General features: G+C 41.5%; 3 protein-coding genes, 1 long non-coding RNA gene and 1 other non-coding gene across 8 annotated transcripts; 2 read left to right on the top strand and 3 right to left on the bottom strand.

Annotated features, from left to right (window-relative positions):
- The first annotated feature begins 2,285 nt into the window (after nt 1-2,285).
- On the top strand, nt 2,286-10,199 carry bbx (bobby sox). The gene is made up of 4 exons (XM_002058263.4): nt 2,286-3,388; nt 3,467-3,548; nt 4,663-7,586; nt 10,056-10,199. Exons 1-3 carry the CDS (start codon nt 2,286-2,288, stop codon nt 5,857-5,859), a joined length of 2,382 nt encoding a protein of 793 aa, XP_002058299.3. The 3' UTR covers nt 5,860-7,586; nt 10,056-10,199.
- Nucleotides 10,200-10,340: 141 nt separating this feature from the next.
- slgA (proline dehydrogenase slgA) lies at nt 10,341-22,626 on the top strand. 4 transcript variants are annotated; one of them, XM_032440447.2, is made up of 12 exons: nt 10,341-10,979; nt 14,250-14,371; nt 14,719-14,805; nt 14,884-15,068; nt 16,577-16,612; nt 17,007-17,071; nt 17,172-17,350; nt 19,782-19,956; nt 20,025-20,186; nt 20,260-20,451; nt 20,545-20,722; nt 20,787-22,626. In XM_032440447.2, the coding sequence occupies exons 1-12, from the start codon at nt 10,416-10,418 to the stop codon at nt 20,990-20,992; spliced, it is 2,151 nt and encodes a 716-aa protein (XP_032296338.1). In that variant the 5' UTR covers nt 10,341-10,415; the 3' UTR covers nt 20,993-22,626. The 4 variants fall into 4 exon arrangements, with proteins under 4 accessions (XP_032296338.1, XP_032296337.1, XP_032296340.1 ...); XM_032440446.2 differs by lacking the exon at nt 14,250-14,371 and adding an exon at nt 13,398-13,519; XM_032440449.2 differs by lacking the exon at nt 16,577-16,612.
- On the bottom strand, nt 15,941-16,996 carry LOC138911546 (uncharacterized). Its single transcript, XR_011417263.1, has 2 exons — nt 16,939-16,996; nt 15,941-16,131 (listed from the first exon to the last, which is right to left on the bottom strand). It is a non-coding gene; the product is annotated as an uncharacterized lncRNA (long non-coding RNA).
- Nucleotides 22,627-23,687: 1,061 nt separating the features above from the next.
- On the bottom strand, nt 23,688-26,037 carry Ddx56 (putative ATP-dependent RNA helicase DDX56). The gene is made up of 4 exons (XM_002058266.4): nt 25,881-26,037; nt 25,075-25,817; nt 24,400-24,864; nt 23,688-24,342 (listed from the first exon to the last, which is right to left on the bottom strand). Exons 1-4 carry the CDS (start codon nt 25,941-25,943, stop codon nt 23,919-23,921), a joined length of 1,695 nt encoding a protein of 564 aa, XP_002058302.1. The 5' UTR covers nt 25,944-26,037; the 3' UTR covers nt 23,688-23,918.
- On the bottom strand, nt 24,936-25,028 carry LOC6634652 (small nucleolar RNA Z30a). The gene has a single exon (XR_049233.2). It is a non-coding gene; the product is annotated as a small nucleolar RNA Z30a (small nucleolar RNA).
- Nucleotides 26,038-26,208: the final 171 nt, after the last annotated feature.

Below are 26,208 nucleotides of genomic sequence, written 5' to 3'. Positions count from 1 at the left end.
TAATTAATGCGCCAATTCGGTGTTGAAGTTTTCATTTAACAAAACGCCAAAATCAAATTCAACGACATTTTGTTTTTCGTTTTGCTTTGCCGTTTTATTTGCAAAATAATCACTGCGAACAAAATAACAAACGTCATCAGCTGTTTTGTGCTTGTCGACTTTGTGTGTGTGTGTGTGTGTGTGTGTGTGCTTGTTTGTTTGTGTGCGCGCGTCTACATTGCCTGCATATATACATACATCCATATTTATGTGCACGTACGTATATATATATAAATAGGCAACTCTATATATATATATATATATGTACGTACATATATCCATATCTGTATCTTTGTTTTTAAATGAACTACACTGCGAAACATCACAGAAATAACATTAATACATGTATGTACATATTATTGCATGCATATTTACAAAAAAAAAAAAAAAAAATTGTTGCACTCAAATGCAACACACAATTCCTGTCTTACGCCCCCTTTATTATTAAGCCACACGAAACATAACCTAGAAGCGAATTTAGAACGAGAACTTGTTTGAAGGTTACGGCGCGGCGCCACAAAACACCCCCAATCCTCGTGTCTGGCAACCACCTCTCATCAATGGTTGCTCCGACAACGCTTTGGCCTTGACCGTGTATGGCTGGTGCGAAACAACAATAACAACAACAACAACAGCAATAACAAAGCAACGGTGTAACAGCTGACAGCTGTGCACTATGGCTGCACTTTTCACGGTACAAATGCGTCAAGTGGCAACACTGTTGGAGATGGATCCCAAGTTAAAATTTACAAATACTTGCCGTTCACACAACAGCGCTTTAAGCGCAGTACATCTCTCGCACACAGGCACAATCAAGTTCAAAGTAATCGCATCGAAAACAAAACGGCAAATCAACGGCATCGGCATCTCCCGCACACACATACAGAAACTGCGCGCATTCGCACTCTCGCTCTCTCTCTCACACACACACACACACACACACGGTCACACAGCTGTACACGTAGCAATGTTCACAGTAGTTTTTTTTTTTTTTTTTTTTGCTTATGTTGTTATATGAAATCCGACGGTAACGGGCAGTCACAAAAAATATATGTACATGTATAAAAAATAGTCAGCAAATTGTGCAGTAGTGGAATTGGCAAAAGTGAGCGATCAACAAAAAATGCAAATAATGTTAATAATTAATTAACATGTGTTAACTAGGCAACCGCCAGTCAAATATATTCGACTTAACAGTTATTTGCAATAATTGGCTAGCTGGCAGCCAGTGTTTAACATTATTGTCAGTGTTGAAAAATATTCCATGCAATTGGAAACTTTGGTTTTCGCGCTGCGTAGTTGACTTATTGCTGTTTTCCCCCGATGTTGTGTTTTTCATTGTGCGTTCGTATATGTATGTAGATAAATACATACATATAAATCGAAATGAGTGTTTTTATTTATGCAAAATATGCATACCTACATCTTATGTATACGCTGACGTTTCAATTGTTTGTCCGTGTGCCAGTAACATACATACATATATACATACATACATCCAAATACATACATACTTTTGCTGCTTTGTTCATAAGCGCATACATATGTATGTAACATACATATGTGCACATACACATCTGTATGTATATTATTTTTAAAGTTTGCAATGCAAGAGAGAGTGAGAGTTAGTTCAACTTATATCAATATCGAGTGGTCAATAAATTGTCGTCGTTATTTCATCTGTTCGTTTCAAACAATTTCTAATAATATTTAATTAAAATTGAACCTGTTTGTGTGTGTTGTTTTTGTGTTATTTTTGTTTTGCGACTAACGGGCGCGTCAGTGCCAATGGCAAACACACGCACACATACACATTAGTGCATATTCACCGTCAAACGTCACACAGCTGATACATGTTGTTGTTAGTGGTTGGCGCACACAAAGCGAACGCTTGCGAATATCATCTGTGCGCTCGCTCTTTTGCTACCTCACTCGCTCTCTTTACCATACCTTGCCCACCCACTCTCTCCGTTTTATTTTGTAAACAACTGAGCAACTCGCGCAGTGCTGCCAGATGGTTAACAATTTTAAGCTACAATGGTAGCACTGTCATATGCGCATACGTATACAGTAGCGCATACACACACACACACACACACACACACACTGTGATACACATTTGTGAAATTCCTATTTGAATTTGTTGCTTATATTTGGTTTTTATTTCGCAGGCCCAACGGCAATAATCAAACCAGAAAATCCATGCAATTCAGCAGGACGCGACGCGGCGCGCATTTTAACCAAATATGATCAACAGTTTTAGTGTGGCAGGTGCGGGCGCAGGTGCTGCGGCGACTGCTGCAATTACACTGCATTTTAACTACAACAACAACAGCAGCAGCAGCAACAACAACAACAACAACAATAATAACAGCAGTGGCATTAAAATTGTGCCAGCAGCATCAAATGAGCACAAAAGCCAAAGTTTAATCAACAATGCCGCCCCAGCAACAACAAAAGCAGAAACAAACACAACAACCACTCCAAAAATATTTCAAATAACATCAACCGAAGTTGAGGCAAAGCATTTTCTAATGACTTTTCCCCAACAACAACAACAACAACAACAGCAGCAGCAGCAGCCGAAGCAAAAGGCAGGCGCCTCACTGAAATGGATGCCGCCTGGCAAAGTAAATACCTCAGCAAGCACCAAAGAGCCGCAGCTTAGACAAGTCAGCATTCAGTCCAGCAGCAACAACAAGCAGCAGCAGCAGCAACAACAGTTGCAACTAGCAACAACAACAACAGGGTTAGCCAAAAGTGCCTTTATTGAAGCATGGACAATGCCACAGCAACAACAACAACAACAAAGGACTGAGGACCAAGAAAATGCCTTTCGCCAAATCGAAGATGTACACAATTATGCCAAACTGCAGCATCATCATCAGCAGCAACAACAACAACAGCAGCAGCAGCAACAACATCAACATCAGCACAGCAGCAGCAGCGAACTGGGCGAGGAGGATGAAGAGGACGACGACGACGATGACGACGAGGAGGATGAGGATGATGATGAGGAAGAGGAGCGGGGGCGGGAGCCAACAAAGAAAACCCATCTAAATGTGCCCATCAACACAAACAATGATGATGATTCCGAGGAGCATGTCGAGGTGGATGTGGTCACTGTGACGCCAACGGCAACAACTGTAGCAACAGCGGCGGCGGCGGCGGCGGCAGCGGCAGCTACAGCACCACAACTACAACTGCAGCAGGAGCAGCTGATGTCCAAGGTGGATCAGGAGCATATGCGGCCGGAGCATCATGCACGGCGTCCCATGAACGCATTTCTCATATTCTGTAAAAGGCATCGCGCCATTGTCAAAGAGCGCTACAAATCGCTGGAGAATCGGTAAGTCTGGCAACGCTGTGGCAACAACAAATAAATACCTAAATATAACCAAAAATCGTTCAACTACAAATGCAACAGAGCCATCACAAAAATACTCGGCGACTGGTGGGCCGCACTGGATGAGCAGGAGAAGCAGTGCTTCACCGATCTGGCGCAGCAGGTAAGCATTAAATGCATTTTCAATAATACGCCGTTTCGTTAACAGCAATTTAAAATTTCAATTCATTTTAGTTGCACTTTCGCTAATTAACCGTTTTATGCTGCCACATAGCTTTAGCAAACCATCTGGCAATATGTTTGGCTTACATATGTAAATTGTGAACAGAAAATACTAACAGCAATAATGAGCACAACAGCTGATCTTTATATAATCATAGTGTGCTCATTATTTCTTTTGGCTTAAGTAATTTTTTATTTCGCTTTTTTTTTCAATTTTATTTCAATTAATATCACAATTTAGCTACAGCAAATCTTGAGCTGCATTTGCTGCTGCCAAACTTACCAAACATTCATTGGTGGTGCTGCCACATGGTTTAATTAAGCAATCTGGCAACATGTTCGAATTTAAATTGTGCGCCAAAAGTCGTTAGCCGCGCATTTATCTAATCTATGCGAGCTGCTAATTTCGAGAAGCAATTAAGCTGTTTTTGGGCACATATAAAAATGAAAAATGAAAATAATAAAAGATTATGATAGCTATTCTTGCAATATGACTTATATGTTGTGTTGAAAAAATTTTAATTAAAATATTAACAATATGCTAAGCTTTGAATAGTAGGAAGTGCCATAAATGCATGCACACAGATTTGTTTAGGTTTTTTTTTTTTATATATATCTCCCTCTCGCCCGCACTTCCTTTCTATCTCCCTTGCGTGTTGCTCGCGCCTTCTCCCTCTGATCTGCTGCAATGTTTGTTTGTGGTCCGATAAAAGATGCTCTTATAATATAAAGCATAGAAGGAGACAGCTACGATTTGATAGGATATATATACATATATATATATTCTGTAACCTTCTGTGTTTTAGACCTAAGACTTTCGCCAAGAAACTTTTCCTAATTCGACAAAAATTGGATTCTTGTAAGCAACATTTGTTGTCCTTCTCCAGATATCTTGACCCTAGCTTCGATTTGTTATTAAAAATGTTATTTATAATAAATACAAGACAACAGCTTGTTACCATGATTCCTAAATATGACCAAGTTTCTGCTTACATCGAAGTCTTCTTCTATCGTAATCCTCTAGAAAATAATTAAGAACATTTTTGCTTTTGCAGAACAAAGATGCCTTCTTCAATGCCAATCCCAATTTCAAATGGTACAAACTGCCCGCACCGCCGCTGCGCACGCTCGCCACCCGTCCCAGCAACGCGTCCACCGGACAAATTAATGAGGAGCCGCTGCAGCCGCATGCACCACAGCAGCACCTACAGTGGGCGCCCAATGATGTGGCGCATATGCTGCGCAGCAACTATTTCAAGTTTGCGGACGAGACGCAAATGGGTGAGCTGAGCGCATTGCTCAGCGCCAATGCGGGCAGTGTGCCGGACAAGGATTATGCGTTGCAGCAGGTGCTCAGCGAGACGACACAGTTCCTGAGCACGCACATGCCCAGCAACAACAACAACAATAATAATAACAATAATAATTGTAATAATAATAAGCGACTGCTGGACAGCGGCAGCAATTCGAGCGAGGAGGAGGAGCGCGGCACGCCCAGCAAAAAGCTAAAGACCGCGCGCAGCTGCAAGGGCAAAATCTATCAGGAACTAATCAATTCTGGCCAACTGGCGGCCATTGTCAAGAAGTCCAAATGTCGCCTCAACAGTGGCGGCAGCAACAACGATGCCAACAGCAACACGCCGCCAATTTCGCCAACAAACAACGTTGTCGCCTCAGTCGGACAGCTGCTGCCGGAGCCGGAGACGACAGCGGTGCGTGTGGCGGCAAACGAATTCGATTTGGAGGAGAAGATCAGGGAGCTGCCGGCGCTCAGTTTGGATGCCTATTTGCAGCGCAAGCGCAGCACCAAAAAGAAGAAGAAATTCAGCAGCAGCAAAAAGCAACGGAACCCCAACTGCAACACTAACAGCACACCAGCAGCAACTGTTGCCAACGTGTCAACAGCAACAGCAGCAACTGTTGCTGCCGTGGGCAGCCAGAAGCGCAAGGCGCGCAAGGAGAGCATCACGCGTCGCGATGTCAGCGCCATCGAGCAGGAGGTGGCCTCCATATTGCCGCTGACCATAAATGGTTGCTACTATTTCAATGAGACGCGCGCAGCGGCAGCAGCAGCAACAGTTGCCGCAACAACAGCAACAGCAACTGTTGCCGCATCGCCGCCGCTGTCGTCGTCATCGTCCTCGACGCTGTCCGTCTACGAGCCGGCCGGCTATGATGTGACCACTACCTCAGATCTGCTCATTCTCGCCGAGGTGGCCGCCAATCGCACCGAGCTGACCAAGTCCAACTAGCAGCAGCAGCAGCATCAGCAGCAGCAGCAGCAGCAACATCTTTTTGTTGCGACTGTACTTATCCGCATATGTATTTACAGGCATTGACAACCAATTAGAAACCAAACCAAATTTAGACCAATTTTCAAAATAGGCCCTAGTTGGAAAGTCAGACTTAAGGAAAAAACAAACAAAAAAAAAAAAAAACAAGCAAAGCTTAACAACAAATTATTAACAGATAGCTTAAAGAAAAGGCACTTTCACTGCTTTCTAAGCAATTGATTCAATTGACTTTGTTTGCAACTCAACTAAATAGAAACAAATCCAATATTAAAATGTGCACGTAAAAGTTTTTTACAAATTTTAGCCACGCCCCCTAGGGGTCTATAGTTTAAAAATTCTATTTCTAGATATCTCTCGAGAGAGGTAGAAAAAAAGAAGTATGCATCAGTCACGCCTAGATCAATTTGCAAGTCACAGTTTGAGAGACACTGCCAGCAAGTAGATACCTTTTTTTTTTTTTTTTTAGCTGTTTTAACAGGGTATTGCGCTGTCGTGCAGCAAAGTACTTCAAGCAAAAAGAGGAAAAATATTAAAAAAAAAAAAACTATGGCTCGTGTAACGAAAATAAATCAAAATATAATATAAGCTAGAACACATATATCAATCAAATAATATATATGATATTATAAGCTGTGGAATATATGCACATATATTGAAAACAAAACAAATTAAGAATCGCGCATAAATTTTGGTTTCTAGTTTGTTGTCAGGCGCTGTATTTATACATATATATATATCTATATATATATGCATAGATATATATCTAGTAATTGTTATTGTTTTAACTTCCTTTGATAATGATGATGATGATGATGATGATAATGTCAATGATGATGATGATGATGTCAATGATGATGATGATGTCAATGATGAAAATGATGATATATACGTGCCTCTAGCTGTAGCTCTAGATTGAGAGAATTGTGCGGCATTAACACATTGAGAGTAAATAGACATTCGTTGGATCTACAATTTAGTCAATAATATTATGTAAACACACACACACACACACACACATATTTATATATATATATATATATATATAATATACACACACACACGTACACATACACCCAGGCACGCAACATGTTAAAGTTAATTGCAGAGCGCAAAACGTTTTTTTAGATCAAATATTTGTTTTTTTTTTTTCAATCAACATTTATGTTTTTTTTTTTTGTTATTTGTTAACAACGGCGCCGCATAGTTTCAATTTCTGTTTTGCTAGATTTGTTAAGTTTTTTTTTTGTTTTTTCTTGGAAAAGCAAACAATATTACAAAAAATATGCACATGTGCTGCGCTTATTAACTGTTAATTAATATTATTATTATTTCTAATACAACTAGTAGCTATAATTTATTATCTATTATCTATTGTGAAAGTGGAAACATGCAAAACATATACATATACCTAATATAATATATATACATATATATTCATATAAAAAACAAATGTAAGAACTTAAATTTCAATTCAAATGCCGCACAACGATATTTATCGATAATTATCGTGTGCACTTCGTTTTTGTGCAAGTCGGCGGCGTTGCCAGATGCACAGCGGCTCCAGTAGAGTTGCACAGGGTAGTTCATATAAAATGAGTAGGTTTCGTTGTTCAATTCCTAATGAACAAACAAAGCTTTCATTTCAGTGTCATCTTTCGAATTGCTTTTGTTAGTTCCAATATTGTGTAAGTTTCAGTTTAAGTTGTTCGTTTTGTTGGTGTAAGTCGCATAACTGCTCGAACCATACTAGGACGACGAACAATCATTTGAGTCTTCGTTGGTTCGTTTAGTTCAGTGAACAGTTCAAGTGAACCTTAACAAGAACGATTTGTTGCAACTCTAGTGCGTACACAAAGAACAACAGTAAACAGCTAGCCGGTGCTGCGTATTTATACATGTGTGTGTGTGCGAGTGTGTGTGTAATGGTATGTGCAAGATAAGCCTTGGCGAACGCAGCCAACCGTCTGCTGCGTAGATAAGCGACAGCATTCCAATTGGTCGTGAAATACGCGAGGATTGTGTTAAGCAACAAATAAAATGGCGAGCGCGTGATTTATGTGCACTTTGTTAGACCTCACGTGCAAAGCAAACAGTTCAAAAGGCAACAGACAACAACAGCTAACAGCTGACATTGCCGCCATTGCTGCTGTTCGCCGCATTCGCTGCGTCTGTGCTACACGCGGTTTCGGTTTCGGTTTTGACCCATTCGCAAGCTTCGTGTGAGCTTTCGCCAGCAGTTTCGCTTCAATGTTGGCCTTAATTTAGTTGGTGCGCGCATTCAGACCCTCACAGTTGTGTTAAGGTTGTATCTGTATCGTACACGCTGACAGCCGAGCAAACGTGCAACAGCCACACGACGAACAACAAATTTAGAAAAAAACAAAAAACAACAACCAAAATCCATTTGCTGAGGTACGCATATAACGGCAGCAGCGAGTTTGTTGTCAGATCTTGAATCAGAACCTTCTTGTCCGCTTTCATTAATCAGCAGCGCAAAAAGAACAAAAAAAAAAAAAAAAAACTATGGTAAAATGTCTTTTACCGTTTTGGCTTGAAATTACAGTTTTCGATATTTCGAAGAGCGCATCAGAAATTGAAAGTGTTTGAGACGTATGCGCATTATATGTACATATACACATATATGCTTATTTGTGTATATCAATTTGTATGTATGTGTGAGAGGGTAAGTTGTTGGAAAAAGAAACACACACCGAACGGATAGAGCACAAAAATGGCACAAACATTCAGATAAATATAAATAAATAGAGAAATTAAAAAGGCGGCGAATTGGTCAACGGGCGAATTGTGTGTGCGTGCTTGTGCATGTATGGGTAATATAAGGATCTCAGTCAGTGTAACGGAGCGCACGCAACGGTTATATAACTATCCATGCTCAACATTGTGGGTGTGTGTGTGTGTGTGTGAGTGTAAGCTATTCTATTCAGCAGCATAAAACAATTTCTTTTGATGAATTTGCATTTTTTTTTTTGTCCAATTGCGCGACGCCGTCGCAATTTTCGCTCTCTCGCTCTGGTTCTTTCGCTCTCTGCACTGCTCTCACTCGCCGCAGCAGCAACAATAATTAAGTGTAATGAAATCTGTGCGCAATGAAACCCGCCAAGTTTAATATTAATTTGATTGCGGCTGCTGCGGCGGCGGCAACTGCGTCTCGTCTGCTGTGCATTTAGCGTGACGCTAATAAATTAAAATGAGCAATCACAATATTCGCCGTCGGCTTCGTCTCGCTGGCCTGACGAGTGGGACAGATAGATAGATAAAGGGTGAAGCGGGGAGGGGTTGGCTTCCCTGCACGTTTTTGAATTAACACCAATTAGTGCTTGGCCCCGCGGCAATTGTCATTGTCGTGGTCAACACTTGTAGCGCATTTTAATTTAAATTAACGAAAAAAAAGTAAGGAAAGAAACAAAATAAAATTCAGCCCCCATTAAAGCCGCCGCCCCCCAATGGTCTATTTCGCCGTGATTCGCAAGCGGAGGCTGGTGGGCGTGACGTCACACAGCGAAGTTTTGCGTGGGCGCCGCAACCATTATGTAAGCGAGGCGGGTGACAACGATAGCGCAGGATGAATGGCCTGCCTGCCTGTCGGTCGTACGCTCGTGTTTGTGCTCGTGCTGGCCGTGTTCGGCTCGTTGCGCCTTCGGTTGGCATTTCGCCGCTGTCGTCTTGACAGTTTGAACTGTGCTTTTGCCGTGGCCAAACGTTTCGGCGTACGTAGCGCAAAACGCAAAACGAAAAAAAAAAATCAAGAAAATCAGAGCAACAAGGAAACACAAAAAAATACAATAAATATATAAGGCAGGTACAACAAACACAGAAAAACAACGTCAACAATTCAAGCAGAAGCTAAGCAACTGAAATTTAAATTCGCTTTTAATTTAATTTCGTGCACATTGTTTAGTGTGCGGTGTGCGGTGTACGGTGTGCGTGCCTTTGAGTATGTGTGTCTGTGGTGTGTGTGTGTGTGCGTGTGTATTTGAGCACAAGTTGTGTGTGTCAAATTTTCGTATGTTTTGTTTGCTCTCTAACCTCTCCTTTCTCTCTCTCTCCCTCTCTCTCTTTTTTTTAACACGCTCTCTCGCTCTTGCTGTTTCTTCCCCTTTTTGCAATTGTTGTATAACACATAATTCTTGCAGAGAGGAAAAAAGCTTTAAGACAACAGCAAGAACAGCGCAGGCAAAAAGCAACGAAACGCAAGCAAAAAAAAAATAACACACAAAATCAGCTGTGAGATTGTTTTATAGCACCAGAAGCAGCAGCAGCAGCAGCAGAAGCAGAAGCAGCAGCAGCAGCAGCAACAGCAACAAGAACAAGAGAAGTAAACGTGTGTGCAAATTGTGTGAACCGTAAGAAGAAAACAACAGAAGCAGACGAAGAGCAGCTATTGCCCTCTCACCCGGCCTCGCTCTCTCACTCTCTCTCTCTCCCACGCTATATTTATTGGAAAGGAGTCGTAACATCAGCTTGGAATCCACGGCCATCTATTCCGCTCTGTAATGGCTCAACTTCGTTCCTTGAGCGCCCCACGTACAACAATTAAATTCGTTTACTACAGTCGCAACGTTGGCAGCATCAACAGCGTCAGCAGCAACCGTTATTTGGCCACTGCAGCGGCATTTTCCAACAACGGCAAACGTTGCCATAGAAGAAGCCTACATACAGCATGCGCCAGCGTCAACGTCAACGCCAACGCAAGCAGCGGCAACCAAAATGCTGCTCTGGACATGGTGAGCGCTCTGCATTCGCATCGGTATGCGCTGCGCTGGCAGAATCAGTTCTTGAACGGCGCTCGCTGCCTGCACTCGGCGGCGCGTGAGCAGCAGGCGCAGGTGGCGATTTCGGAGGTCGCTGAGGATGGCAGCAGCGCAGCCAAACGGGGCGCAGCCGATGCGAAGCCCTACCAATCGAAGCCCGAGGGCAAGCCTCAGCGCGATCCACTCGATGTCAGCTTCAACGATCCGATAGCGGCATTTAAGAGCAAAACCACATGGGAGCTGGTGCGCGCTTATATGGTGTACATGATCTGTTCCAGCGAGAAGCTGGTTGAGCACAATATGACGGTAAGTTGAGCGGCGCAATGCAACCTATGCATCTGTGTACAATATTATCATTATCTATCTACATCTCTACTCTCTTTAGACTACAGTAGCTCTTAGGCTTTGCTCTTGTCCTATTGGGTATAACAGCTCAATAATGCATTTGTCCTATTTGCCAGTCTTTCTCACGCTCTTTAAATTTGGTCGGTCGGTCGGTCGGCCGGTTGGCCTCTCTCTTGAGTTCGGCTTTGCATGTGTCCTATTGAGTATAAAAGTTGGAAAAGATTTTACTCTCGCTTTTGAGCCAAAGTCCAATTCCCCCAATATCCTTCCGTTAGTCGACTCTCTTATTATGCAAGTTTGTTCTCTTTAATGCTTAATGCATTTATTCTTCAATTCCCACTCATTCAACTCTCTTTAGCTCTTGAGCCTAAGCACAGTCTACTTTAATTGTCCTGATCTTTATGTCTCTTTAATAGTCGTTGATTGCCGCTCTCTGACATGCTAACTGTTAAGTTGCATTGTGAAGCCCAATTTTCTCTCTCTTTTCAGTTCCCAAGCTTTCGTTACGCTCAGTGTTATATAAAGTAATCATTAGCAAAGTATTAGCATCCGTTGCCCATCCCCCCCGCCGCTGTGTTATACTAATATTCAGTTTTCTATTTATATTCTCGACACTCTGTGCACAATCTTCAGTCTATTTCAGTCTGTCATTTGTCTAACTTGAGCTGCCTCTTGTCTAACTGCCTGCTACTGACAGCGCCCTGCCCCCTCTGCTGAGCTGTCTGCGCCTTGATGGCTTTTAAATGACACATCAAAATTTGAGTGAATGCAGCGCTAATTGCCGCCTCAATTGGTTGGCTTGTGTGTGTGTGTGTGTGTGTGTGTGTGTGTGTGTGTGTGTAGTGTAGGGGGGATGCTCAGAGTGTATGCGAATGAGCTTGTGACTCAACGGGTGTGCAAATCAAATGCATTTTATGACCTTGTTGGAGGCCGTTGCTGAACGGTGCTGTTTACTGCGCGCAAGCCAGCCGAGCAGACGCCAGCTGCGTCAGTCGGTCGGTCAGGCGCACACATACGCACATCTCTCGATCTATGTGTGTGTGTGTGTGTGCATATGTAAATGGTTAACAGGCAGGCCCCCAAAAGCGCGCCAATCAAAACGGCAAATGCGACTCTCGCCCTCGTATGTATATGTAAATACATATGCATGTGTTGTTTTTATTACGTATACGTGTTGGTGTGTGTGTGGGTGTGTTTTATTCGCCTTTGTTGCCTGCGTACATATACATATGCTTATCGATTATTATTACAGAGTTAACAGTTTGATCGATTTAATGGAAAATTGATTAACGTGAATTGCAGTAATCGCAGCGCTGCAAATACAACAAATTGATGTGTTTGTTTTTGTTTTCTTTTTTTTTTTTGTACATGTGCACATTGTATTTGTTGGCAACTTAATAGCCATGTTAATTGTTCTTATGTGTGTGTGTGTGTTTTTTTCCCCGATTCTATTTTTACCGCTCGTCTGTTTGGCAGGTCTCGTGACGCGGGGCCACAGCTCAAAATCGAACACCTGTGCTTGCTTTTCAGCATTCGCCGAAAAAAAAAATGAGAACAACTAAAACAAATGTACTCGAGACAACGGCGTTGCCAATTTTTATGTAACCAGTTTTGAAAAACCACACACACACACACACATGCGACATGTACACAGTTAGTTGCTCTTTTTGGTTTGTCACAGTCTGTCCCCCCCCCTCCTGTCTTGTCAACCGGTTCGTTAAGTCCATCACACGTGCCTGTCAAAAAAAAAAGCTCCTGTCGTTTCTTTTTGTTTTATGAGCTTTTACGGCAGCTGCTTGACGTTTACCATTTTAATTACTTGAGCAGGCGCGCGTAGTGCAGCTCAGCCCTGCTCAGTTCCACGATCCCTCGCACTCTCTTTAAAAATATTCGCCGCAAGTTCGCCTCATGCTGTGTCATCGCGCTTGGCCTTGACACGATCGTCTGTCTTTTGGGTTTTTCGCTCTCTCGCGCTCTCATTGCATATGGTGTGCGCTTTGGCGGCATTCCAAATGATTTATGTGCCTTAAGAGAGAGAGAGAGAAAAAGAAAGGTGACAAATATGCCTCGATCTTTGCCCACATGACGTGGGCGGCGTGAGTGTGCGAGCGAGAGGCTCGTATATGAATGAGTTGTTGTTTTGTGTTTTTGTGTGTTTTGAGTTAGGAAAACATGAGTTCTTTTTGATATGCGATATTTTCTTTTGCCCTTCTTTTGCTCGTTGCGTATTTTCTGTACATTGAAATTTTCTGCAATTTCCTTTTAAAAAATAAAAAAAAACCCAAATATATATATAATATATACATATGCCTTGATTTATATAAATATAAAAACGAAAACAAATCTTTAAAATTTTGTCTAAAAACGAAATTATCGCAGCTTATGAAATGGTCAAACAAAATATTGGGTAAAAGGTTATTTACAGCATTGATGAAGGCAACATTTTATGGCCATTTTGTCGCTGGTGAGGATCAGATCAAGATAATACCCACATTGGAAAGGTAATTGTATAACGATTATTGAATCCACTAACACCATATTTTTGTTCTTCTTCTTTTTTTCTTTTCTTTTTTTCTTTTCTTATCTTTTCTCTTCCATTCGACTTTTGCTTTGCTGTTGCGCTATGCCTAAAAAAAACAACAAATATAAACTGCAAAAAAAAACGACAATCAATACAACTGTACGGTTATCGATAACCCATAACCGATAAACGCTGTGCTACGCTTCTTTCTTAAAAACGAAACATTTCCGTACTCTAATCGATGACCTCTGTTATCGATAACCGTTGATATCGATCGACCTTATCCGATTAACGATGTGTCACGCTTCTTCCTTGAAAATAATACATATGCGTGCCGTTATCGATAACCGCTTGTTTCGATAACATCTTCTATCGATAACATTATCCGATTAACGATGTACTACGCTTCTTCCTTAAAAATAAAACATTACCGTACTGCTATCGACATACTCTGCTATCGATAACCTTGTCCGATTAACGCTGTGCTACGCTACTTCCTTCTCATAACAATCAAACGCAATGTTATCGATTAACTCAAACGATTAACGATGAGCAACTGCCTTTAAACCAAATTACCGTACTGCTATCGATCAACTTGAACCTAACAACGGACAATCAACATAACCGTAATGCTATCGATAACAACCACAACCGATAAACAATGTGCAACGCTTCTTCCTTCTCAAAAAAACAAAATCGAAAAATAAAAGCTTTTAAAAGTCGCTCGCGCCGTGCTGGGCAGCAAACTGTTTGTGATACTGATGAAGTCCAGCTTCTACGGGCACTTTGTGGCCGGCGAGAATCGCCACACGATTGTTCCCGCGCTCGAGAGGTGCCCAAATCTCGTATATCCAAACGATTCTATTTACTTTTTTATCATCGCCATATTTAACCAAGTCATTTAACTGAAATGCAAACTGAAAACTTGAACAAATTTTGAAAATCCAACTAACTTGAACTAATGCGACGCTCATTTGTGGCATGTGGCATGTTTATTTTGGCTACACTACCTCCCCACATACATGCACAGCATTAAATATTTATCCCCATCCATACCCCTGCGCCCTGCGCCCTGCCCCGCACCCGTTTTTAGCCTCCGTTTTTATTAAGCCGCATTTCTAATGCTCCATTGTTTTTTTCCGCTCTAATCTCTTGCCAACTCGTTAAACGCCGCCACAGACTACGCTCGTTCGGCGTCAAGCCCATCCTGGACTATTCCGTCGAAGAGGATATCTCCCAGGAGGAGGCCGAGAAACGTGAAGTTGAGTACGTGCCACAGACCAGATTTATGCGCAGCCGAAACAACTTTTCACATACTCACCTCGGTTCATTTTTTATTCGCAGATCTTCCGTTTCGAGCACCGGTGATAATGCCCAGGATGCGGGCGCCTTGCCGCAGTATCATGTGGACAAATCCTTTGCCGATCGTCGCTACAAGGTGAGCAGCGCACGCACCTATTTCTATTTGAACGAGGCAACCTGTGAACGCAACATGGAGATATTCATCAAGTGTCTGGAGGCCGTTTCCGGTAAGCTCCGCCTCCTTCTTCTCTTCAACATCATTTTTTGTTGGCCAATCTTCAAAAAAGCATGCGCCGTGTGCAACCCTGTGCTGCATTCCTGTGCAACCCTGTGCACCCTGTGTTTCCTATTTCCGTTTCTTTAAGCTTAGCTTAATACTGTTTTTTTTTTTGCTTTTCTCTTGCTTTTACCTCGTTCATAAGTTGTACTCTATTATACAGTACTTCTTTTTAGCGACTTTCTAAACATTGAGGTTAGGTTTGTCACTTTTGAGGTTAGAATTGCAAATTTGAGGCTAAACAGGAGAAAGATTGAAATAAAATACATTTAAGCTCGCGAATTGTTATAGAAACACAATGTTAAGTATGTCTAGCATGCCAGTTTGCCAATATTTCGGCCCAATTCCAGCTGTTCCGCCTGCACGTGTTTCATTCCAATGTTTCCCATCGAAATTTTTTGCCATTCACTTTGAGCTTTTAAGCCCACAAATTCCGAGTTCAATGGCATTTTAAAAATTCGATAAATGCCAAATAATTAACATATCTAATTGACATGATTTATTTATTTACAATCCGGAAAATTTATTTCAACGGAATTTATAAGCGGAAATGTGCCTCGGGAACGGGTCGTTAAATGAGTCAGAAACTGGACTGGTAATAAATAAAACTTGGCAAAAACTTGTTTTGCTTGGCTTTTTTGGTATTACAAAGGTTCAAAGATTTCAGATTTTACATTCCCTCGCTTTGTAAGATATTGAATGAGATTATCTTATAAATAAACATTTCAACTCTAGTTGTAGGAAATGTTTCAATGTCTTTTTGCTCATATCAGGAACAGTTGGTAAATGTCTTTTAAGGGGTATCTCATTTTCTGGAATGCCGAAGTTAACAGCACACTTTCTTAGTTTCTATTAGATACATTTGTAGCTTCTAGTTTTTTTTTTTGTATACTTGCGATAACTTTATTCATTAAATTATAATTTTGATTAATTTATCTCTCTCGAATGCATTTTTCTTTCTCACAAAACCAACGGCAACGACTCTTCCGCTCTCTCTCTCTCTCTCTCTCTCTCTGAAAATAAAATTAATAAATTGTTAACAATAAACGCAACTAACAAAATGTGGAATATTGAACTAACCTCAAAAATCAAAATGAAACATTGTGGAATTGAACTAACCTCAAAAATCATACTGAAACTTTGTGGAATTGAACGATCCCTAAAAAATCAAAACGAAACGTGGAATATTGAACTAACCTTAAAAAATCAAAACGAAACGTTGCGGAACTGTACTAAACTCAAAAAATTCAAATGAAACGTTGTGGAATTGAACTAACCTCAAAAAATCAAAATTATGGAATCGAATTAACCACAAAAAATTAAAATGAAACGTTTTGGAATTGAACTAACCCCAATTAACCGTTGTGGAATTGAACTAACCTCAAAAAATCATTAAAAAACCAAACCCAAATGTCTGTGTGTGTGTGTGTGTGTGTGTGCATGTGTGTGTGTATCTAGACGACGATAGGAAAGAGCCGCGTGCTGCGGCAACGGGTAAGCCGTTTAAATTCACGTTCAATTGAGACATAAAAAAAAAACGTAAATTAGAAAAAAAAAACTACTCGGAATCGAAAGCCAGAAATCTCGTATTTAGCATTTTGCTTTGTGTGTTTGTTTTAGTTAGCTTTGCGTTGATTTTGTTTGCGATTTTTTTTATTTCGATTAACTTTTTTTACTGTGTAAACTATATACGTGTGTGTGTGTGTGTGTGTGTGAGTGTGTTAGTGTGTGTGTGAGCTTGTAGTGCATTAATTGTCTTGAACGCCTTTTGCCACGCCTCGTATTGCTACGCGCCTTTGCGTTCATGCACTCTCACTTACCTCTCAAATGCTTCTCATTTCCGAACAACAAACCGATCGATCGAACAACTTGCCATCTGTTGCAACAGGCGCCACCTTCGGAACTGGCATCACGGCCATCAAATTGACCGCGCTGGGCCGTCCACAGCTGCTGGTGAGTATATATATATATATATATATATCTATATACCCTATAGTTGATTTTTGGCTGTGCTCTATATTTAATTGCATATTAATTTGCTTTGTTTCAATAGCTGCAACTATCCGAGGTCATAATGCGCACACGTAAATACATGGAGGCACTTGTCGGCGGCGAGGGCAACGTGCTAACCCATCACAAGACCATCAAGGATCTCGAGAAGTATTATGCCAGCGTTGGCGACAACAAGGATGTACAGCAGTTCTTGCGGAACGTCACATCGGACAAGGAGGGGTACGTATATATTTATTTTCTCTATTCTTACTCCTACTCCTACTCCTACTAATCCTACACCGACTACTCTTACTCTGACTACTCGTACTTCTACTCCTACTTCTACTCCTATTAATCCTACACCGACTACTCCTAATCTGACTACTCCTACTTCTACTCCTACTTCTACTCCTACTTCTACTCCTACTTCTACTCCTACTTCTACTCCTACTTCTACTCCTACTTCTACTCCTACTTCTACTCCTACTACTGCTGCTCCTACTAATCCTACACCGACTACTCCTACTCTGACTACTCCTACTTATACTCCTACTTCTACTCCTACTAATCCTACACCAATTACTCCTACTCTGACTACTACTTCTACTCCTACTTCTACTCCTACTTCTACTCCTACTTCTACTCCTACTGCTACTCCTACTAATCCTACACCGACTACTCCTACTCTGACTACTCCTACTTATACTCCTACTTCTACTCCTACTAATCTTACACCAATTACTCCTACTTATACTCCTACTTCTACTCCTACTTCTACTCCTACTTCTACTCCTACTTCTACTCCTACTTCTACTCCTACTTCTACTCCTACTGCTACTCCTACTTCTACTCCTACTTCTACTCCTACTTCTACTCCTACTTCTACTCCTACTTCTACTTCTACTCCTACTTCTACTCCTACTGCTACTCCTACTAATCCTACACCGACTACTCCTACTCTGACTACTCCTACTTCTACTCCTACTTCTACTCCTACTTCTACTCCTACTTCTACTCCTACTTCTACTCCTACTGCTACTCCTACTTCTACTCCTACTGCTACTCCTACTTCTACTCCTACTAATCCTACACCAACTACTCCTACTCTGACTACTCTTAGTTCTACTCCTACTTCTACTCCTACTTCTACTCCTACTTCTACTCCTACTGCTGCTCCTACTAATCCTACACCGACTACTCCTACTCTGACTACTCCTACTTCTACTCCTACTAATCCTACACCGACTACTCTTACTCTGACTAGTCCTACTTCTACTCCTACTCCTACTCCTACTTCTACTCCTACTTCTACTTCTACTCCTACTTCTACTCCTACTTCTACTTCTACTCCTTCTGCTCCTACTACTCCTACTTCTTCTTCTCCTATTTCTTATACCTCTCCTACTCCTACTTCTACGACGTCTACTGCTTCTACTGCTCTTACTCTTACCACTCCCACTACTATTCCTACTCCACCTCTTACTTCAACTCCTACTCCTACTCTTTCAACTCCAACTCTTACTGCTGCTCCTACTCTTATTTCTACTACTTCTCCTATTCCTATTCGCACTCCTACTTCTACCCCTGCTCCTATTTCTCCTCCTATTCCTGCTCATACTCCTACTCCCAAATATTCCCAGCTGGGAGGGCTTAGGCTTTTCGGTTTAGGGTTTGAACCACTTCGTGAGACCAGCTTAGTCGACGACATTTTCGCTAGTTTTTGAATATAGTTTATGATGTTAATTCAAGAAATTAAATACTATTTAGCACTTTTTATTAGGTCTGCCTAAATTTAACTTCTATTTTTCTCAATAGATAATTTGCGCTTACTAATTTATTCAGCTCAATTTTAGCTTGTGCTAATATTTGGCTGTATTAATAGATTTATGACTTTCTAATGTGACGCCAATTGATATTTATTTGCCCAATGTAAAAATCTAGTCTTATATTAATATTAAAGCAAGCAAACTTTGGTTGAAGACACAATTGAAATAGAAGAAAAATTAGTAAGTTGAACTAGCGTTTTTTTATTGAAAAAAAAAAAAGAAAGCATTTTGTCTTGTTCATTAATTAAATACCTCGCAAAGGGGTATGAATTACTTTGAAGCCGTTTTCTTATCGAGCGATCTGGCAGCACCAAATAACTTGACGAGCACATTAAGTTGGCTGCGCGTGAAATTGATTGTACAGTTAAACTGTAATCAATCAATACTTTCGAGAAGGGGTGAGGTAAGAGAAAGCAAGGTTAGGTGAGGTGGGAAACGCTTTAAATATATTGTGTTAGATAAGGTGAGAAGATGAGGAGAAATGTGTTAGGGTTAGGTTATGTTAAGTTTGGTTAGCTTAGGTTAGGTTGGGTTAGGCTAGGTTAGGTTAGGTTAGGTTAGGTTAGGTTAGGTTGTGTTAGGTTGTGTTGTGTTGCTTTAGTTTAGTTGAGTGCAGTTAAGTATATTTTAAATTAGATAAGGCAACCTGAGGTGAGGCTAGCCTGGCTTGGCTTAGCTTAGCTCAGGTTTATTATAAAGCAAAAAAAAGAAAATAGAGCAAAATATGACTTATCTATCAATTCCTTAAACGCTCAAGGTGCAGACCCTAGACGAACGTTTGATAAAGTAGCTTTTGCACTTTTAAATATGATTTTATCTAACTCTGCCCCGTCTCTACCTTCTAGTATACTGCATCTGTTTCCCTGGTCAGGCATTGTAGATGAAGATTCACAGCTGAGCGACACATTTCGCGTGCCCGATCCTATAACGGGTCAAATGCGTCGACTGATCTCACAAATAGCGCCCAAAGAGGAAGAGATGTTTAGAAACATGATACGTCGTCTAAACACAATTGTAAAGGTAAGCATTGAGAATAGATTGGAGACAAAATAGGAATGAATAATTAATTTTTTGACTATATTTGACAGACTGCCGCTGAGCTGGACGTGCGCATCATGATTGATGCGGAGCAAACCTATTTCCAGCCAGCGATTTCGCGCATTACGCTGGAGATGATGCGCAAGTATAACAAGGAGAAGGCCATAGTATTCAATACCTATCAGTGCTATTTGCGTGAGGCCTACCGTGAGGTGAGCCCAGTTCAACAAGCTCCCTCCTCCTAAATGACTTGATTGTTAATCCTTGAACTGTTCTATATTGCAGGTGGTCACCGATTTGGAGCAGGCCAAGCGACAGAATTTCTATTTCGGTGCCAAGTTGGTGCGCGGCGCCTACATGGATCAGGAGCGTGCACGCGCCCAGGCGCTCGGCTATGCCGATCCCGTGAATCCCAACTACGAGGCCACCACGGACATGTATCACAAGACGCTGGCCGAGTGTTTGCGTCGCATCAAGGTAAATGCTCAAAACAAATTCACACTGAAAGTGCAAAAGGCAAAAAGCCAAAAATTTATTTTGTTTTTATTTGATTAATTTCGATACTTGCAGCTGCTGAAGGATTCGGACGATGATGCACGCAAGATTGGCATTATGGTTGCATCGCATAATGAGGATACGGTACGTTTTGCCATCGAGAATATGAAATCGATTGGCATTTCGCCAGAGGATAAGGTCATCTGTTTTGGTCAATTACTGGGCATGTGCGATTACATCACCTTCCCGCTGGGTGAGACTTTCTATGAACATTTTCCAATGCTATTGGCTCATGCTACTAATCTTTCGCCTTGCAGGTCAGGCCGGCTACTCGGCCTACAAGTATATACCGTATGGACCCGTTGAGGAGGTACTGCCCTATTTGTCGCGTCGCGCCCAGGAGAACAAGGGCGTCCTCAAGAAAATCAAGAAGGAGAAACGATTGCTCGGCAGCGAGATACGCCGCCGCCTCTTCCGCGGCCAGCTCTTCTACAAGCCCAAGGGCAACTATGTGCCCATCTAAACAGCTCCGGCTCCGCCATCGGCTTCGGCTCCAGCGTGTTGCGAGTTAGGCAGGCCATCCATTTGTGTTGTCCGGGCAAAACGACCCACGAATATAGCATAAATAATACACCTGACAACAACAACAACAAAAATGACAACCCGACTAAAGAACACACCTCAGACACGCCCGAGCCTAGAGTTAAATCCCGCCTGTGGATTGTATGTGTGCGCACTATTATTATTTTTTTTTTTTTAGTATTGTTTTGTTTTTATATTCTAAATGTTCTAACGTTAGATGCGTCCGATACCCATACGGAAATCGATTTATATATAAATATATATATATATATATATATATATAGAGAGAGAGAGAGAGAGAGAGAGTTATTTAAAGATATGCGCCGAATATACACGTAACTGCAGAGCAGCATAAAAATAAGATCTAAAGAATGTGAAACTTTATAATTTTATATTCGACATGTTTTATCGTCTATACATAAATATATATATATATATATGTATATCTATATATTTGTATATATATATATGTATACATATATATATATATATATATATATATAGATGTATGTATGCGTATATATGTTATCGAACGTTGAAAGAAAACAAACTCAAAGCAAAGAGAAGCATATTATTTAATTTAATCAAACTGTTGCTTGCATATGTATTTCAATATAAGTCATTAATAATTGTATCTCTTGTTGCAAGTTAAATGCGTGTGTTTTGAAAAAAAAAAACGAATATATATATATATATATATATATATAAAAACAACTATGTAATAAAAGCCGTAAACCAAAATAGGTTTGTAAAATTCTAGCGCGAGTTAAACAAAAACAAAAAAAAGCACATTTTTAGCAAAAAACTTAAAAGTAAGAGCATATAAAATATATATATATATATATATATAGATATATATGTGCATGAGAACAAAATATTTATATATATATATATATATATATATATATATATATATATATATATATTTACTTGGCTGCATTTTAGACTAGTTTCTCGAGTAAATTCTATTTCTATTTCAATTGTTGTCAACTGCTGCTGCTGCTTATTTGCTCGATATGTGTGATCTTATATATTGTTTCCTTAAGCATAACAACTGTAGTTTAGACCTCTATATATATCTATATGTGTATATATATGGAGAGATCGGTAGAACGCCTGCATTTGTTTCTTTTCACAGCAAGCATCAATATATATATATATATATATATATATATGTTGCCGCCCAGGGATTAACCTAAACCTAAACTGAATGTTTTATTATAATAATTTTACTAAATTATATACATATATATATATATAAAAAAATAGCAAACATAATTTCAATTGTTATTTTTATTTAGTCTCACCCCCCTCCCCCAACCCACTCCCCTAGTTTGTTGCTTTCAGTGTGCTTGATGTAATTGAGTCGAAAAGTTCTCCTTTTTTTTCTCGAAATATTCATAGTTATTCAATATACATTCATATTTATGGTATGTGTGTTATTCAATATGCGAAACTATATACATTGCATATATATAAATATATATATGTAATAAACAATAATAAATAATTGAAAAATCAATAATTGTATGAATGTTAACTATTTCAATGACAATAATAAAATGTTAAAAACTATTTTTTTTTTGCTCTGTGCACCATCGAATACCCCCAATATATCACATAGAAATGTGATTTTTTTTTTCTGTGCATAGATTTTGCGTGAATTGGAAAGGGAGCACAACAAATGTTTGAGATGGAAAGAACTCTTTTTTGAAAAATTACTTTTAAAGCCATGCATATTTTTTTTTTGAAGTGTTTAACTAGTTAACAAAAGGCTTTTCTTTTTTTTTACAGATTACATATATATTTGATTGGATGCAGGAACTGGTCAACTTTTAGCGAACAAAAAACTTGGTAAGTAGACTCTTATAATTTATCTATAAACGAATAATACCCGAAGTCATCTATATGACTTAGGGTATCTGCTAGTCGAGCACTTCCACGTTAGGGTTTTTTTTTGTCGCTGCAACGGGTTGGTTTTTTTTTATTATTACGTTCATGTAACAGAGAATGCATTGAAGTATGTAGTTGTCTAGAGAGAGATGCCCATGGCCCGCTCCACGATGATGTGCGGCTGATGCAAGTGCTCATCGTGCTGCGGCTGGCTGAGCACATCCTCGAAGGAGATGTCCTCGAGGCGGCCAGTGAGCACGTGCTCCATCAAGTTGCTCGATCGCAGAAATGGTAGCCGGCCCGTTTGGCGTGCCGCAAAACGTTCCATGCCCCGCTTCAGAGGCGGACCCAAGCCGTCACGATTGCGCAACATTTGCATGTTCGTGTGAAACTTGTGATCCTCGTAAAATAAACGCGAGTCCGGCAAACGATGAGTGTGCGCCAATTCGCTGAAACAGTTCAGTTCGGCGGGCAGCACAGCCCGGCCGGAGGCGCACATTACGTTGTGAAACATTTTTGGAAAGAAATTTCGAAATCAATTTGTAGAGAATTGTGATTTATGAGAAATACTTGACAATGTGTAGAGAGACTTTGTTTTCTTTCCGTTTGTCAAAAACGAATCAATCGCAGCTAGAGATGATTCTCAGCTGCATTGGCCATGAGATCGACGCCAGATCCAAGGCATTCGAATAGCAACAGCTTTCGGGGTTGGAGTTTAATTAGAGGAAACAATAACCACATGGTTTATAGGACACAAAACTTTATTTACAACCAAGTCATATATATATATATATATATATATATATTGATATAGACATATATATATAGACAGAGATATAGTTTTCCGACATTAATACGATTTTGTGCCTCTTACATTTGAATGGGCAAAATGTTTGAACTAAAATTACGCTTAAAGATAACCAGGGCTAAAACTAGAACAACTTTTTGGCCAAGTGCTGGCTGCTAATTGGCAGTTATTTGGCTTTTCGCCGTTTGGGCGCGCCGCGTCGCTTGCCATAGTCCACCTCGCTAACCATTAGGGGATCATTGCTCTGTCGCTGGTAGGCACTTTTGGCGCCCGTCGTGCGCGTCTGTTTGGCTGCCAGTGTGTTGGGCCGTGCGAGGGCGACGCGCTTCAGGGCGCTGGGCAGTATGTAGTCGGGTACATGGGCCAGATGCGATTGCACCTTGATGGTGCGAGCGGGCTTGTCGTGGCGCAGCGCCAGCAGATCGCGTTTGTTCTCCTCGAAGAAGCCCTTCAGTTTCTCACAGTTGAGAATTTCGTTTTTGATCTCTCGTATACGTGTGTCGTGTACAGCGACACGGGTGGCGGCACGCCAGCAATCCTGGGCGCGATACCGGAATGCCTCCACCTCCTCCATTTTGAATTGGTAGAGTCTGGACATGGGAAATGATTAGAATTGGTTAACACAAATTGTTTGCCATTTGACTTACTTGATGATGTCCTCGACAGCGGGCTTTTGCGGTTCGTCTGACAGCGCGTCGACTGTGAGATGCGGCTCCTTGCCCAGGGAACAGCGTAAACGCTCCTCCACAGCCTGGTTAACGGGTAACTCCTTGATGCTGACAAAGGACAGAACCGAACCCTTGTTATTGCCGCGCGCCGTGCGGCCAGCACGATGTATATACGAGGTGACATCGCGCGGAAAATCGAAATTGATGACATTATTTACGCCCTGAAAATCGATGCCACGCGAGGCACTCGACTCGTGATCCCGCTGGGATTTGTCCTTTGCTTTTTGGCCCGCCGGCTTCTCCAGCAGATGCTCATCGGAGGCAATAATGATGTCATAGACGCCCCTATTAAATTGGCTAATGGTGTGAATACGTATATTCGCCGGCAGCTCCGAGTTGAGCACGCACGAGCGTATGCCAAACTGTTCCAGAAACAGACGCACCCTACGGCGAAAGAAAGTGTATCTAGAGTAGCTGGATTTAATAGACACAGCCTACGCAGCGGGGCAGCAGCTGCCATCAGAGAGAAGATTAGTCTATGGTCATGCGTGCGCCAATTGTTGCCAATTGCGCAATCCCATTGAAGATTTGGTTTGTCATCAGCTGGAGCGGATGTCTGTTGTACCGCCGGAAGCGCTTAGCTCTTCCACTTACTTGTAACATCGATCCACATTGTTGACGAATATGATGCTCTTGCCCTGGATGAGCGTTAGCTTGAGCAGGGCGCATAATATGGCCGGCTTGTCGTTCTCCTCGGCGAGTATGCGCTGATGGCTAAGCTGATCAAGCGACACCAGATCCGGCTCCTCCAGCTTGAGTGTGACGGCATTGTGCAGGCACAGACCCTTCATGCGTGCCACATCGTCCGATATGGTGGCCGAGACGAGCACCGCCTGGTAAATGGGCGGCAAATGTTTGATTAGCCTCTTAAAGTCCTTCTCATAGCCAAAGGCAAATATCAGATCCGCCTCATCCACCACCAGCGTCTCAATGTGCTGCAAATCGACGACATCCGCATGCGCCAGCAGCTTGGAGGGCGTCGCAACCACAATATCGGGTCGTTCGGCCAGCGCATGCCGTTGTGTGGCCACATCATTCGAGCTGCCGGCAATGTCCGCCACACGGACCACCTTGCCACACGATTCGGCCAGCTGTTCAATGACCTGGCGAGACTGCCGGCACAGCTCCTTGGTGGGGCACAGCACCAGGGCGCTGACACGCTGTTCGCTGGCGTTCATCTTCGAGTTGAGGATCTTTTGTATCAGCGGCAGCGCATAGGTGGCCGTCTTGCCGGAGCCGGTGCGTGCACGCACCACCACATCCTTGCCCTCGAGCAGCAGCGGGATGGCCGTCGACTGGATAAGCGTGGGCTGCACCCAGCCGAGCTGCGCAATTGCCTGTTACAGGGTATTGACATTAGATTTGCAATGTCATATTATACTAAATGGATGCGTACGTACTTTGAGTATGCGTTGGTCCAGCTCCAGTTCATGGAACTGCAGCAATTTCTGTGTTTGGCTCATTTTGAGCGTGAAAACTGTGCAAAATGCGTGCGGCAGCAACACGCGAAGCACATGAAGGCCGGACAGTGCTGGAAAATGTCAAAGCGAAAAAAAAACGTATCGAAATCACAAATCTTCCGTTAACTGGGCTAGTCGATATATCGATTGCACGTAAAAAGCACGTAACAAATGCAACAAAACAATTAGTCTAATTGTAACAAGGCATTTTAAAAAATACCGAAAATGGTGTCAATGTTTTTGAATACAGTTAAATACGCTAGCTTTT

The sequence above is a fragment of the Drosophila virilis genome, chromosome X, assembly GCF_030788295.1.
Source record: "Drosophila virilis strain 15010-1051.87 chromosome X, Dvir_AGI_RSII-ME, whole genome shotgun sequence".
Lineage (NCBI taxonomy): Eukaryota > Metazoa > Arthropoda > Insecta > Diptera > Drosophilidae > Drosophila > Drosophila virilis.
The sequence above is the reverse complement of the archived record's forward strand: the minus strand, read 5'-3'. Positions and strand labels throughout refer to the sequence as shown.